General features: G+C 45.2%; 1 protein-coding gene across 2 annotated transcripts in view; it reads left to right on the forward strand.

Annotated features, from left to right (window-relative positions):
• Window positions 1-1,937: 1,937 nt before the first annotated feature.
• Window positions 1,938-16,120, forward strand: part of tmco6 (transmembrane and coiled-coil domains 6) — a 37,942-nt gene continuing 23,759 nt past the window's right edge. For both annotated transcript variants that reach the window (XM_068044076.1, XM_068044075.1), the window contains exons 1-7: window positions 1,938-2,059; window positions 4,770-4,882; window positions 5,011-5,120; window positions 6,644-6,827; window positions 7,304-7,408; window positions 11,315-11,400; window positions 14,237-14,353. In XM_068044076.1, coding sequence (XP_067900177.1) covers window positions 1,969-2,059; window positions 4,770-4,882; window positions 5,011-5,120; window positions 6,644-6,827; window positions 7,304-7,408; window positions 11,315-11,400; window positions 14,237-14,353 — 806 coding nt within the window. In that variant the 5' untranslated portion in view covers window positions 1,938-1,968. The remainder of the gene's footprint in view (window positions 2,060-4,769; window positions 4,883-5,010; window positions 5,121-6,643; window positions 6,828-7,303; window positions 7,409-11,314; window positions 11,401-14,236; window positions 14,354-16,120) is intronic.

Raw genomic sequence — 16,120 nt, forward strand, 5'->3', positions numbered from 1 at the left:
AAACGTTTGGTCAGTGTCATATTGCTGTTCGTGGAAGCTTGCTTTGCACAAATTGGCTGCCTCATTTCCATTACAACAATCTTTGCTTCAAAATTACGTCATTGGCTGTAAAGCACTTTGGGACCTTCTGAGGTCGTGAAAGGCGCTGTAGAATTACAAGTCATTTTTTTAAAGACAGTGCTTAAAACCTTTGGCCTAGCTTTTGGTTGCCCATCCTTACATCTGCTCTTTCAGTTGGTTATACTCGTAAATCGCCTTTGGACGTTTTATTTGTTAAAGGAGCTTTGCAAGTGCAGGTTGCTGATCTCCTGTCTTCAGGGGAGGGTGAGGCTGTTTGAGGGTGGGGTTGAGGGTGAGGATGTTTGAGGGTGGGGTTGAGAGTGAGGATGTTTGAGGGGAGGATGTTTGAGGGTGTGGTTGAGGGTGAGGCTGTTTGAGGGTGAGGAAGTTTGCGGGGGAGGATGTTGAGGGTGAGAATGTTTGAGGGTAGGGTTGAGGGTGAGGATGTTTGAGGGTGGGGTTGAGGGTGAGGAAGTTTGCGGGTGAAGATGTTGAGGGTGAGAATGTTTGAGGGTGGGGTTGAGGGTGAGGATGTTTCAGGGTGGGGTTGAGGGTGAGGATGTTTCAGGGTGGGGTTGAGGGTGAGGAAGTTTGCGGGTGAAGATGTTGAGGGTGAGAATGTTTGAGGGTGGGGTTGAGGGTGAGGATGTTTGAGGGTGGGGTTGAGGGTGAGGATGTTTGAGGTTTGAGGGTGAGGATGTTTGAGGTTTGGGGTTGCGGATGTTTGAGAGTGGGGTTGAGGATGAGGATGTTTGAGGGTGGGGTTGAGGGTGAGGAAGTTTGCGGGTGAAGATGTTGAGGGTGAGAATGTTTGAGGGTGGGGTTGAGGGTGAGGATGTTTGAGGGTGGGGTTGAGGGTGAGGATGTTTGAGGTTTGAGGGTGAGGATGTTTGAGGTTTGGGGTTGCGGATGTTTGAGGGTGAGGATGTTTGAGGTTTGGGGTTGCGGATGTTTGAGGGTGGGGTTGAGGATGAGGATGTTTGAGGGTGGGGTTTGGGGTTGCGGATGTTTGAGGGTGGGGTTGAGGATGTTTGAGGGTGAGGATGTTTCAGGGTGGGGTTGAGGGTGAGGATGTTTGAGGGTGGGGTTTGGGGTTGCGGATGTTTGAGGGTGGGGTTGAGGATGTTTGAGGGTGAGGATGTTTCAGGGTGGGGTTGAGGGTGAGGATGTTTGAGGGTGGGGTTTGGGGTTGCGGATGTTTGAGGGTGAGGTTGAGGATGTTTGAGGGTGAGGATGTTTGAGGGTGGGGTTGAGGGTGAGGATGTTTGAGGGTGGGGTTTGGGGTTGCGGATGTTTGAGGGTGGGGTTGAGGATGTTTGAGGGTGAGGATGTTTCAGGGTGGGGTTGAGGGTGAGGATGTTTGAGGGTGGGGTTGAGGGTGAGGATGTTTGAGGTTTGAGGGTGAGGATGTTTGAGGTTTGGGGTTGCGGATGTTTGAGGGTGAGGATGTTTGAGGTTTGGGGTTGCGGATGTTTGAGGGTGGGGTTGAGGATGAGGATGTTTGAGGGTGGGGTTTGGGGTTGCGGATGTTTGAGGGTGGGGTTGAGGATGTTTGAGGGTGAGGATGTTTCAGGGTGGGGTTGAGGGTGAGGATGTTTGAGGGTGGGGTTTGGGGTTGCGGATGTTTGAGGGTGAGGATGTTTGAGGTTTGGGGTTGCTGAGGTTTGGGGTTGCGGATGTTTGAGGGTGAGGGTGTTTGAGGGTGGGGGATGTTTGAGGTTTGGGGTTGCTGAGGTTTGAGGGTGAGGGTGTTTGAGGGTGGGGGATGTTTGAGGGTTGGGGCTGACCTGCGATGGAGCCTCCAGGGCTGCGGGGGGCGCAGCAGCGGGAGGTCAGGAATACCGACTAGTGCGTCATCACTGCACGACGGTGGGAGCGGGAGGAAGGCGGAGACCGGGGACCGGGGACATGCTGCGGGGGAGAGGATTCGAAATTCGGAGCCGAAACCGAGCGTCTGGCGTGGAGGAAATTAAAGCCAGGAGGCGGCAGCAGGAGAGGGGTGAGAGAGGGAGCCAGGGCCGGGGGGCGCCGATGGTGGTAAACCGCCCCCTGTCAGCGGGGAGGGGGGAACTCCCCTGCCGGGGAGGGTGATGTGTCCTTCATCAGAGGGAGAGTAAGGGCACTGGGATGGTGTTGGGGGTCCCTCAAATGTTATGGTATGCAGACTAGATTGTCATTTTTTCTACTTCCAGTTGCTGAACTTGACCCAGCTTCCAGTGAGAAAATAATAAAATTCTGCAAATTCTTAGTGATTGCTGCTCAGTGGGTATTACAGGGGTCAAAAGTAGCTGTTTTTTAAATATGCTCAGTGTTGGAAGCATTAAATGTTCACACGGTTGCTGTGATTCTGTTGCCAGTGAGGACTACTCACAGGACCCTGTCTGTACGATGTAAAACCAATGTGATTAATTCCCAATTCTTTATAAATATGTAACTGTAATTCAGTGTATGGGGACTTGCATCATCATAACATCAGCAGCAACTTGTATTTACATCGCACCTTTCAGCACTTCACAGGAGTGATTATGAAACAATTCAGAACTGAGTCATTTAAGGAGATATTAGGACGTGGCTAAACATTTGGCCCAAGAAGAAGGAGGATTGAAGCAACTTCTAAAAGGAGGAAAGAGTAAGGCGGAGATGTTTAGGCAGGGAATTCTCGAGCCCAGCTAGCTGAAGCATAGCTACCAGTGCTGGAGTGCTTAAATTCACATTCGAACAACTGTGCCGATGGCTGTTGAATAAATTTTCCTTAAATCCAGTTCGCCATAATGTGAAACACAGTTCCTATGAGATGGTCTGAACTCATTGCCTTAAACTGTTCCAACACTACACCCTCGCCAGTGACGGACTAAAGCTGTTTAGTAAAGGACACCTCATGAAGAGGGACTGGATGGAGCAGTGAGTTGGGCAATGGCCTACTCACCTTAAGGATTCAAGGAGCAGGAAAGTTGATTGGCTGTAAGGGTCCTGAAGGACAAACTCATACCAGTTCAGCCCAAAGAAGTTCATTCCACCAACTACGTTGTTACATCTGGTTATATTTTGAAGAACATCAGGATTATTATTTCAAACTTTTTATCGTTCTTGATGTTTTTGTCATATCTGTCTGAAAAGAGAGACTGAGGATAACCTATTAGAAATCCAGATAGGTGAAAGAGATTCGGAAAGGGTTTTAATATGCTAGACATAAGACATTTTCCCTTTTGGGCGAGACCAGAACTAGGGGCCATAAATATAAAATAGGTGCTAATAAAATCCAATAGGGAATTCAGGAGAAACTTTTTTAATCAGTGAGCAGTTTGAATGTGGAACCTGTGACCACAGGAATTAGTTGAGGTGAATAGCAGAGATACATTTTTGGGAAGGTGGATAAATACATGTGGGAGAAAGAAATAGAAGGACACGAAGGATGGGGTTAGATGAAGTAAATGGGGTAGGAGGAGGCTCGTGTAGAACACAAACCTCAGCATTGGGCTGAATGGCCTGTTTCTGTGCTTTAAATTCCATGCTAATTGATCTTTCACTCAGTTCTATTTGCTTTGTTTATTCTTATGTTCTTGCTGTACTTTGAAGTTGTAATCTGCATTTATTTTATCTGTACTACAATACGCAGTGTTTGTTGGCACAAGTGCGAATGTTTCCTCTTGTATTGGTGCCAGTATGTTAAATAAACTTGCATAATTACTCTGCAAGCTGTTAGGAACAGGTGAAAAAGGTGTCATTGGGTCTTTCTTAGCCTTTACCTGGACTTATTGTAACAAGGTTTTGTTTTAAACACACTGTGTTTTGATCTCCCCTTGGTGAACCCTTGCTTTCCGATTATAAGGCAAAGGAATGAGCACAAATAGGGTTTCTTAGGTTTAAAGAAGAAAAGTGAAATTTATTAAAACTTAACTGCTAATTCGGTTAACGCCTACGGATGCACGCCGTGCCCACGCTAGCATGCATATGCAATACGCACATGCAAATAGAGACAGAAAAGAGCAGAAGAAAAATAAAGTAGGGGTTTGAGGCAATCTCTGAAGAGGTGTTTTTGTTACTGTTCTTCGGGCTCGCTATAGTCCTTGCTTGTAAGTAGATCTTGCTTTTCGTTGGGGCCCAGTATTCGTCTTAAACCTTGTTCACTGTAGGAGACTTTTCTGTCTTGGGGTTCATATGTCTTCAATGGATTCCGAAGCTCTGAGAACGAGATGAGAGCAGACAGGAGAGAGGTCTTTTCCAGTCCAGGAGCAAACAGCTTTCTGCTAGTTTAAAACTCTGTGGCAAGTTCAAAATTCAAAAAAGCTCGAGCCAGTTAGTCATGTGACTAAACTGGTCTCACCACGTCTGTTTTTGTATTTGGCCATCTTAACAGTTAACCTAAAATGTGAGCTCCTCCACGCTCAAAGTCTGGTAATCAGAAGTCCATTGTGGATTAAATTGGAGCAGGGAGTGGCCCCTTTGTCCTTTCCTAGTACTGTCTGTTACTATGCAAATGTCTTTCCAGTCAAGGGTCTTTTTTTTAAGCAAGTTCTTTCTTTACTCCAGTAACAGTTTAAAAATAAATGTCATGTGGTGAAATTAATGTGCCTTATTCTTGGCAGGTGGGGGCCTGCATGACAAAGCTTTTAATGTGATCCTAAATTACTATTTTACTGACTATTTTCCTAAATGACTGCATGGCATTGCAACTTAAAAGTTACTCGTAATTTCCCTTTTGTGTACAGCTCTGAGGAAAGCACGGAAGGAGAAGCAGCTAGTTAGCAAGAGAGTGCCCAGGGGTCTGCAGGGCGATGGAGAGGAAATGGAGATCAGAGAGACCTCAGTCACTCAGGAGGAGGTGAGACATAATCAGTCCACACATACATCAGGCTGTGTTCCTGAGAAACGTTTTAAAAGAGCATTTTTAATTTTAAAGTGTGATTGCTTATTAACATATCCAGCCCGACTTGTCTTGTGTACCCGTAGGTTTCGCAGCTGTACCAGAGGATTCAGCACGGATCAGATGATCGTCTTGCTGCTTTACGCTCTCTACGCCAATTGCTCCAACTGAAGGAGGTACAACAGATGTTTGTCAGGTACCAGCAGTTTAATGACATGTTTGCTTTCTCCGGCAGTCCACTCACTTTCACTGTCAGCTAACTACAATTTCTTCATCTGCCTCCTTTTCCTTTTTGCTTTCAATTTGTTCTCTTTTGATGTGGGCAGAATCACATTTATTGTCCATCTTGAGTTGGGCTGAGGAGAGGCTGGTGGGCAGTCGCCTTCATGCAACTGAGTGTCTTGCTAAGCCAATTCAGGGAACCTTGGGCCAACCATGCAGTATGGGACTGGGGTCATGATTAGAATAGACCACGTTGTGGTGTTAAATTCCCTTCCCTGAAGAACATCAATTGGCTTTCCAACAACAGTCTTTCCCTCCCCCAGTGCCAGCCCACAAATGAACAGACTTATGGAATTCATTTTCACAGTTTGCTGCTGTCCAGCACTCTGCGTTTTGCCTACCAGTGGGTTTATCAGTTCACTCTTCCATCTAGCTTTACGGAACTATCGAGCGGAATGTGACAGCTGTCCACCAGGGGCAAGCAGAGATGGGTGGCCCATTGGGTTAAACATTGACCTTTCACTTCACGAATCTGAGATTCAAATTCAGTCCAGACTTTGAGGCAGCCGTATACATTGAGTTTGTGTACTTCAAATTTAACTCTTAGTGGATGGTTAGCTCTTAATTGGATAGCTTTTTCAAAGAGCTGGTGTAGGTACGATTAGCCGCTTCCTGAGCTGTATAGGATGCAGATTTTAAAAGTCTAATTCTTGTTTTTAAATCCTTTCATGGTCTCGTTCCTCCCTATTCCTGAACCTCATACAACACTCTCAGAACTCTGCGCTCTGCCAATTCTGGCCTCTTGTGCATTTTCTTTGCTCCACTATTGGTGGATCTAGAATTCCCTCCCTAAATCCCTCTACCTCTGTGTCTCCTTTAAGATGCTCCTTAAAACCTACCTCTTTGACCAAGCTTTTGGTCACCTGTCCTAATATCCTTATGTGGCCCCGTGTCAAATGTTGTTTGATCACTTCTGTGAAGTGCCTTGAGATGTTTTATCATATTAAAATGCTATATAACTGCAGGTTGTTGATTGGCCCACAGCACAAAACTGTTGTCTGTGATGCACAAATTGGCACCAAATTGTTCCTCCTGCTCTGAGGCTGCTGGCTGACCAGTGGTATGAAAGCAGGAACAGGTTAGTGAATTGGATGATCAGCCATGATCAATATGAATGGCAGAGCAGGCTCGAAGGGCTGAATGGCCTACTCCTGCTCCTATTTTCTATGTTTCTGTGAATAAAGTAGTTCTGGTTGAGTGGGTCTCCCTTTTGAAGTTGGGGGAAGCTGTATTTTGTAACTGTTCCTGACCTGAATGTTCGATATTGAGAATGGGTCCTTGAGGGAAAGAATTCAATTCCTTACAGCACCTGCAACCCTCACCTTGTGGGTATATAAGCTACACAAATAATTGGAGCAACTGTACAGTCTGTTAGCCTGATAAAATCAAAGCTTCTTTGAAAGTGACCAGCTCCATGCTATTTTCTCCCCCGTGTAGATTTGAGAACAGTATGCACATCCTCATCAGCCTCTTCACCAGCAACCTCGCATCGGTTCAGCTTGAGGCTGCGCAGTGTTTGCTCCAACTTTCCCACTCGGACAACCCCAGCATCTCGCTTGTGTGTTTGCCAGCAACGCCCTATCTCCTGACGTACCTCTCGGGCCAGAGTGCAAAGTTCACGGTGAGCAATCGATTGTAGAACGGAATTCTGTAAAATGCTGTTTACGATATTTTTTAGGTGTCAGCCGTGGCTCAGTGGGAAATGCTCTCGTCTCCGAAGCCCCACTCCAGAGCACGTAATCCAGGCTAGCATTTCAGGTGCTGAATGGCCTCCTCCTTAAGTTCTCTATGTACCAATTGCCTCTATTACTGTTACCCACATGGCCAGTTGAACCCCACAATGTCTCATAAACATCCCCAATCTGGGTACATCTGCCCCTGATAGTTCATGGTCTGCTTCGTGACCAGTGCTTGAACTGGGTACCCTGTTAATTGGTTCAGTACCACACCAGGGATTGAATTTACCAAGTGATCCATCGGAGGGCTGGAGCAGAATTCATGATCGGTCTCTGAGCTGATATTTGCAAATTACATTGACGCCGTAAGGCACCAATAAGATGAATTCCTTTATTTTTTTTTGGAAACACTTTGTTTCAGGAGCTGTGTCTGTACATACTGGGGAACCTGGCAGCTGAGAATGAAGCTGTTCGGAATCAGCTTCTTGTACAAGGTGTGATCCGAGCATTGGCAATCTGTTTACAGGTGAGCCATAATTGCCAAAACTTACTCGTGAGCATAACTGCAAATGAAAATATTTTTAATTCATTTGGAACTGCATTACCAAAATATTTAGCCATGTACTTGGATTGGGGTCTATGGGTAGGGGTGGCGGGGTGCTGAAAGACTGTCGGATTTCAGTCTCTTTGAGGCTGGCTTTCTTACGTGCCCGGTGCCTCAAGAATTCTGCATTCTATATATTTTTTCTGTATATTTTAATTGACTTACTGACAATGTTATTCTCTTGTATTCTATTAAAAGATTTTTGCCCTAGCTGCATTGCTTTCCTTCTGACCATATATTTTTGGAGTTGGGACAGGGAGCTTTGGGAGTGTGATAGTTTTCACAGATGATCAGCTCCCATGCAGGGAGGTTTGAAAACCATTGCCTTAGGCTGTCTCCATCATTGTATTGTTAAAAAGAAAGACTTTATTTCACGACCATAGGACGTCCCAAAGTGCTCTAATGCCAATTAAGTACTTTTGGAGTGTAGTCACTGTTGTAATGTAGGAAATGCAATTTGCACACAGCAAGCTCCCACAAATAGAAATGTGATAATGACTAGATAATCTGTTTAATTTTTTTTATTATTCATTCATGGGATATAGGTGTCGCTGGCTAGGTCAGCATTTATTGCCCATCCCTAATTGCCCTTGAGAAGGTGGTGGTGAGCTGCCTTCTTGAACCGCTGCAGTCCATGTGAGGTAGGTACACCCACGGTGCTGTTAGGAAGGGAGTTCCAGGATTTTGATGCAGTGACAGTGAAGCAACAGCAATTTAGTTCTAAGTCAGGATGGTGTGTGACTTAGAGGGGAACTTGCAGGTGGTGGTGTTCCCATGCATTTGCTGTCTTTGTCCTTCCAGGTGGTAGAGGGTTTGGAAGGTGCTGTCTAAGGAGCCTTGGTGCTTTGCTGCAGTGCATCTTGCAGATGGTACACACTGCTGCCACTTGTGCGTCTGTGCTGGAGGGAGTGAATGTTTGTAGATGGGGTGCCAGTCAAGTGGCTGCTTTGTCCTGGATGGTGTCGAGCTGCACCCATCCAGGCAAGTGGAGAGTATTCCATCACACTCCTGACTTGTGCCTTGTAGATGGTGACAGGCTTTGGGGAGTCAGGAGGTGAGTTACTGGCCACAGGATTCCTAGCCTTTGAGCTGCTCTTGTAGTCATGGTATTTATATGGCTACTCCAGTTCAGTTTACGGTCAATGGTAACCCCTAGGGTGTTGATAGTGGGGGATTCAGCAATAGTAATGCCATTGAATGTCAAAGGGAGATGGTTAGGTTCTCTCTTGTTGGAGATGGTCATTGCCTGGCACTTGTGTGACAAAAATGTTACTTGCCACTTATCAGCCCAAGCCTGAATATTGTCCAGGTCTTGCTGCATTTCTACACGGACTGCTTCAGTATCAGGGGTTGCAACTGGTGCTAAACATTGTGTAAACATCAGCGAACATCCCACTTCTGACCTTATGATTGAAGGAATGTCATTGATGAAGCAGCTGAAGATTGGGCCTAGGACACTACTCTGAGGATCTCCTGTGATGTCCTGGAGCTCGGATGATTGACCTCCAACAACCGCAACTATCATCCTTTGCGCTAGGTACGACTCCAACCAGCGGAGAGTTTTCCCCATGATTCCCATTGACTCCAGTTTTGCTAGGCCCCTTGATGCCATACTCGTTCAAATGCTGCCATGATGTCAAGGGCAGTCACTCTCACCTCACCTCGAGTTCAGCTCTTTTGTCCATGTTTGAACCAAGGCTGTAATGAGGTCAGGAACTGAGTGGCCCTGGAGGAACCCAAACTGAGCGTCAGTGAGCAGGTTATGACTAAGCAAGTGCCGCTTGATGGCATTGTTGATGACACCTTCCATCACTTTATTGATGATTGAGAGTAGACTGATGGGGTGGTAATTGGCCGGGTTGGACTTGTTCTGCTTTTTGTGTACAGGACATACCTGGGCACTGTTGGCAATTTTCCACATTAGTTGAAGAATAAACATTGTCCAGCGCACTGGGGAGAACTCCCCTGCTCTTTGTCAATATATTTATTTATTTAGAGATACAGCACTGAAACTGGCCCTTCGGCCCACCGAGTCTGTGCCGACCAACAACCACCCAGTTATACTAACCCTGCGGTCATCCCATATTCCCTACCACCTACCTACACGAGGGACATTTTACAATGGCCAATTTACCTATCAAGTCTTCGGCTGTGGGAGGAAACCGGAGCACCCGGCGAAAACCCACGCAGTCACAGGGAGAACTTGCAAACTCCGCACAGACAGTACCCAGAATCGAACCCAGGTCCCTGGAGCTGTGAGGCTGCAGTGCTAACCACTGCGCCACCATAGTGCCATGGGATTTTTTTTGGTCCATTTGAGATGAGGCCCCAGTTTAACGTCTCATCCGAAAGACGGCACCTCCAACAGTGCAGCAGTCTCTCAGTACTACATTGGGAGTGTCAGCCTAGGTTTTGTGCTCAAGTCTCTAGAGTGGACTTGAACCCAGAACCGAGGTGAGAGCATTGCCAACTGAGCCACAGCTGACACATCTGGTTGAATCTGTTTTCTGGTTAAATGAGTAACATGGGAAAAGAGCCTCCTTTTGTATTAGATTAATACATGCAATTGGTAGCAGCCTTGTCTCTGAGCTAGCAGGTTGTGGCCTCAAGCCCTACTATGGATTTCAATGCATACTTTAGGCTGATACTCCATGGAGTACTGATCAATACTGTGGCCGCACAGCAACCTGCGCAGGCTGTGCACGTCAGCCCCTTTAAGTTACCGTGCAAAAAATTTTAAAGGGCCCATACACTTAAACAAATTGTCCACACACTGCAAAAAACAAATTAGAGTGTACGTCGGTACTGATGAAATGCTGCACTGTCGGAAGTCGCACCTTTTCTGGTTGAATGTGCATTAAAGGGGGTCAGTGTCCTGTTAAACTGTTAAAAGATCCCATGTCACTATTGGAGGCAGAGTAGGAGAGCTCTCCCAACGTTTTGCTCAAAGTTTTACTGGAAAGTGCATTAAAAGTATATTACTTTCATTTGCGGTTTGTGTACTATTTGGCTGCTGTGAAGCTGAACGGCAGAGGGCAGTTCAGAAATAATTCAAAAGGCAAAACCTGACATATAATCAGGAACTGCTGAGCTCAGCAGGTCAGGCAACATCTGTGGAGAGGGAAACAGTTAATATTTCAGGTTGATGACCGTTCCTCGAGTGGAAAATGTTAGAGATGTAACAGGTTTTCAGAAAGTACAGAGGCAGGGAGAGGGGTGAGGTGAGAAACAAACAAAAGGGAAGATCTGTGATACAGTGAACTCGATTCAACAATTTCAGACTATAACCACTGCTCTAACTTTTTTGGAGAGCAGCTTTGGTAATGATTCTGCTCTTCCCATTTACACCTCTGGACCCATCTTTTGTTTCTTTACTTGTCCCATTTCCATCTCAGTTTGATTTGCACCATCATTCTTTTTGCCATTTAATCTCTCCTGCCTCCCATTCTGTCACAGCCCTTTCCTTTTGTTCTACTTTCCCCTTCCCACCCTTTCCCTGCGTCTGTACTTGCATAAAACACATTGCCCCTAACATTGTTCAGTGATTATACTTCTGAAGTACTTCATTAGCTGTAAAATGCTTCGGGACATCCCAAGGTTGTGAAAAGTTCTATATAAATGCAAGTGAATTTTCCTCCTCCTTTAATGCTCATTGACCTGGTGTTTCACTCCTGCTTCAAAATCTTCTTAAAAGGTAACTCCTTTGACTGTGTATACCCTACTGCCGTAACTTCGGCCTTTCTGAGTGCCAAGTGCCTTGGGCCATTTGTTTTTAAGAGCCAGTATGTAAATGTAATGAGTTCCTAAAGCATTGTCTGTCTTTTCCAGTCACCTCATGGAGCTGTGGTGGAGGCTGCGGCCTATTCACTTTCCCAAATGCTGCAGGCCAAGGAAGCAGGAGAGAAGATCATACCGTAAGTTAACGTACAGGCACTGTACTCAGTCTGCATGTATCTGGGTGCAGAATGAATGCATGTCTGTTCCAATTTGAGGTGAATAGCGTAGATACATTTAGCTAGATAAACACATGGGGGAGAAAGGAATAGAAGGATTTGCTGATCGGGTGAGGCTTGTGTGGAGCATAAACACTGACATGGACCAACTGGGCTGAATGACCTGTTTCTGTGCTGTGCATTCTGTGTAAAAAAAAAATAAATTGTCTTTGGTTTATAAGGAATACTATACAATGGATTTATACTGACTCAAAGCCTCTGCTCCCCTGTAATGCTTGCATCTCTTTGCAGACGGATCTCTGATGTGAGCTCAAGTCATGCAGCATGACCCCCAACACTTTCCTCCACTGGGATCTTTCCTCGCTTCATGTCTGGGTCTGTTATAGACTAATTGATAGAGATTCATTGCTACGATTAGTCAACATTATTGTCTCGTGCCGCTACCTGGATGGTAGAAAGTGAACTAGATGGACCTTGGTCGTTTTTCGTCAAACTGTTCCTATGTCACGTTCCAGTTTCAAACTCTTGAAACTTCTTACCCACTTCAGTTTCTCCATCTTGCTGCAATCTACGCAACTTCTCAATTCATCTCACCCTCTTTTCTGCATTTTAGAGCCTTGGTGCTGCCTTGCTCTAGATCGGTCTCGGTGGTTACATTGGTGATGGTATTAGGTAGTGAAGCAGAGGTTTCAAACTCAAAGCCAACATGGCATGTTGTGAAACAAGAGTTCTATAAATCTGGTCATTTGTGGATTGTGAAAGCTGCCGATTGTCAACAGAAACCTGGCTGATCCGTGCATGTCCTTCAGGAAGTGGAACTTGTCACCTCCATGTGGTCTGGCTCACAAGTAACTCCAGTCACACAACACAGTTGACTTCTAATGCCCCTTTAAAGTGACTGAGCAAACCAATCATTTGCTTTAAAACATATAATTCCTATTAAAAAGCCTGCTTTAATCCACCTTATGTTCCCAGGGCAACTAATGATGGGCTATAAATGAAACCTTTGCTGCATTTGTGCATTTTTAAGTTTCCTTTTTGTTTGTGTCAGCTGGACTCGTGCCTTTTTACTCTTCAATTATATGCCAGTTTTTAAAATTTTACCTTTCAGTCATCACTCTGATGACCTGTTCTTTACTGAGTAGTTTGTGCAGCATTCAACCCATTAACTCCCTCTGATTGGAGTTTGTCTTGTTTCTGTTCCTATCTGTTCCCTCTCCTTCTTCCGATGTTGCTGCTTATGGTGAGAACCATGTCAGCCAGGATTCAGCGGGTTACGATGTCTCGCCTCTGAGTCAGTAGGTTGTGGGTTCAAACCCCACTTCAGAGACTTGAGCAAAACATCTAGGTTGATGCTCCTAATGCAGTATCGAGGGAGTGCTGCACTGTTGGAGCTGCTGTCTTTCAGATGCGATATTAAACCGCGGGCCTGTCTGCCTTCTCGGAGATGATGCAAGCCCCCCCCCCCCCTCCACCCAGTGGTGGCAAACTTTGGGAACGATAGTTCCAAAGTCACCTGTTCCGACAAGCACGCTATACTCACCACAGGGCATATCTGTGACGATCTCACATTAGAGATCTGTGTGTGCAAAGAGTATGAGACATTGCAGGAGAGCGGAGGCTTTGAGTAAGTGTAACATCATTGTATAATGTTTCTTAAGGACAGAAGACAATTTGTTTTTAAATAGAATATAAGATTGCTGAAAATAGAGACATGTTGTCGAAGCTTTTCGTCTTGCACTCATCAGGACAATACGCAAGAATAACCAATGTGAGGGAAAACAACAACTTATACTGCGTGAGAAGAGAGTGCTGATTGGTTGGCAAGTGAACTCTGATTGGTAGAGGCGTTGCCATGGAGCATGCACCAGTTTATGGTGACCGACAGTTAACTACCAAGCTTTGTTTGAAATTTAAACCAGGCAACTTGACTCTGATTGGTCAAGGCAATGCCCTGAGGAATTTTCTGGCCTTTTCTCTTTTAAGACACTGACCTTTTTTGCAGCCTTTTCTGTTGTTATTTCATGTTTTCAGCATTTGCAGTTTCTTTTTTGCTTTTCATTTGGAATGAGTTCTTTGTCATTTAGTTGCTGTGCTGATTTCCTGTCACTAGAGGGTGATGTTGCACTGTCTGGACGACGCTGAGGTTCCGACAGACACACAGAATAGTAAAAGCGCGAGAACGAAAACCTGGCTGTTTTTGTTAGTTAATAAGGGCTCTAGCCAGAGGAACAGCAATAAACATTGATGAATATTTCAGGTATGACCCATCAGTACTATCGAAGGGTCTCACTTTAAACATCTGTCTTGTTCACTACCTTGCTTCTGAATCAGAAAGTTGTGCATTCAAGTTGCACTTCAGAGACTTGAGCACAAAATCTAGGCTGAAATTTCATTGCAGTACTGAGGGAGTGCTGTACTATCATTTGCCCTCTTAGCTGCATGTAAAAGATCCCTCGGCCACTATTTCAAAGAAAATCTGGTGAGTTCTCCCTGGTGCCCTGGCCCAACATCATTAAAACAAATTATCTGATCATTCATCAGATTGCTTTGTGCGGGAGCTTGCTGTGCGCAAATTGGCTGCCGCATTTCCTACATTATAACAGTGACTATGCTTTAAAAGTACTTCATTGTCTGTAGAGTGCTTTGTGACTCCCTGAGGTTGTGAAGGTCCTATGTAAATGCAAGCTCATTCTATCGGATACTGGCCCAGTGGCTGTGGATTTTCTAGAAATTCATGTTTTTGTCATTCACAGTCTTCTTTTGCTTCTGTCGCTAACATTTTGTTTCTCGGCAGTGCTGTTCTGGAAGCTAACCTAACTCCACATTTGATTCGTTTGTTGGATCTGGATTCTGAATTTGGGATGCAGACAGCTGTGGAATGCGCCTGGTGCCTGCATTACATCGTGAGTAGGTAAAAAGCCAGTGGTCTTTTCAACTGGGCCGCACACCCCTATCACACGCACTGTCCTGTTTTACCCACTATAACATAAAGGGGATATGAGGATAGTGTGGGAAAAAGGCTTGAAGTGGGTGATCAGCCATGATCATATTGAATGGCGGGGCAGGCTCAATGGGCTGAATGGCCTACTCCTACTCGTATGTGTGCTGGTGTTCCGACTGACTTAGATTCTCAATAACCGTGTCATTGAATCTTCAACACATCATCAATGCAAAGTCCAGATCACAGCTATCTGTGCTAATCCTACCCCCCCCCAATCTTTCAATATTTTTCAAATTATGTTGGATCCCATTAGTTGCACAAAGAGAGACGGAGTCCGACAGTAGCTTTAAGAAACTTTATTGCAGTACGAAATTGTTACAACATCATCAAAGCGAGCATACATACACCTCTGCTTCCACCTGCTTGTGCAGGGAAATCAAGCCTTTCTTATAGTTCTTCATACAAATCAGTGACACCCCCTTTATGTTCCCAATTGGTTTACAAACTTTGCAGTTTCTTGGTGTCAGGGCCTGATTGGGGTACTGCCTTGTCACCTTCCTACTCCAGCAGTTTCTCATCCCCCTATCTCCTTGGACCGTTAGGCTGATTGTTGTACAATAGGCTACTATTAAGCAGTCTGCAGCTGTCCTGTTAGTTTCTGCTTGTTAGTTACTTTATTATTTCTGATAAGCTGTCTGCTGAAGCTCTAAGGTTAGTTTGTTAGTAGTCTATAATTAATTGATTAGCTGTCCTTAAATGTCCCCAATTATTCTGTCCCCACAAATTACTTAAATGTAATTTTAAAAACAACATTCTTGGGATGTGGGTCTCGCCAGCAAGCCTGGCAATTATTTCCCAAACCTTGTTGCCCTGTACAACTCAGTGACTGGCCTGGCCACGTCCAGAGGGCAGTTAAGAGTCAACCATGTTGGTGTGAGACTGAAATCACGTCTAGGTCCAGACCAGGTAAGAACGGCAGGTTTCCTTTTCTAAACAGATGTTTGTGAACCAGTTGGGTTTCTACAGCTGCATGGTCACTTGCACTAATAGCGCTTTTTATTTCCAAATGCTTTAAAACTGAATTTACATTATTGATTTAGATGTGAATATAGGAGGTATGATCAGTAAGTTCGTAGATGACACGAAAATTGGTGGTGTAGTAGATAGTGAGGAGAAAAGCATTAGATTACAGGACAATATAGATGGGCTGGTAAGATGGGCAGAGCAGTGGTAAATGGAATTTAATCCTGAGAAGTGAGAGGTGATGCATTTTGGGAGGACTAACAAGGCAAGGGAATAGACAATGGATGGCAGGACCCTAGGAAGTACAGAAGGTCAGAGGGACCTTAATGTACTTCTCAATAGATCACTGAAGGCAGCAGCACAGGTAGATAAGGTGGTTAGGAAGGCATATGGGATACTTGCCTTTATTAGCCGAAGTATAGAATATAAGAGCGGGGAGGTTATGATGGAGCTGTATGAAACGCTAGTTAGGCCACAGCTGGAGTACTGTGTACAGTTCTGGTCACCACACTATGGGAAGGATGTGATTGCACTGGAGGGGATGTTGCCTGGGTTGGAGCATTTCAGTTATGAAGAGAGACTGGATAGGCTACGGTTGTTTTCCTTAGAGCAGAGAGGCTGAGCGGGGACCTGATTGAGGTATACAAAATTATGAGGGGCATAGATAGGAAGAAACTTTTTCCCTAAGCAGAGCTATCAATAACCAGAGGGCAT

Source organism: Heterodontus francisci, chromosome 12 (assembly GCF_036365525.1).
Source record: "Heterodontus francisci isolate sHetFra1 chromosome 12, sHetFra1.hap1, whole genome shotgun sequence".
Taxonomy (NCBI): Eukaryota; Metazoa; Chordata; class Chondrichthyes; order Heterodontiformes; family Heterodontidae; genus Heterodontus; species Heterodontus francisci.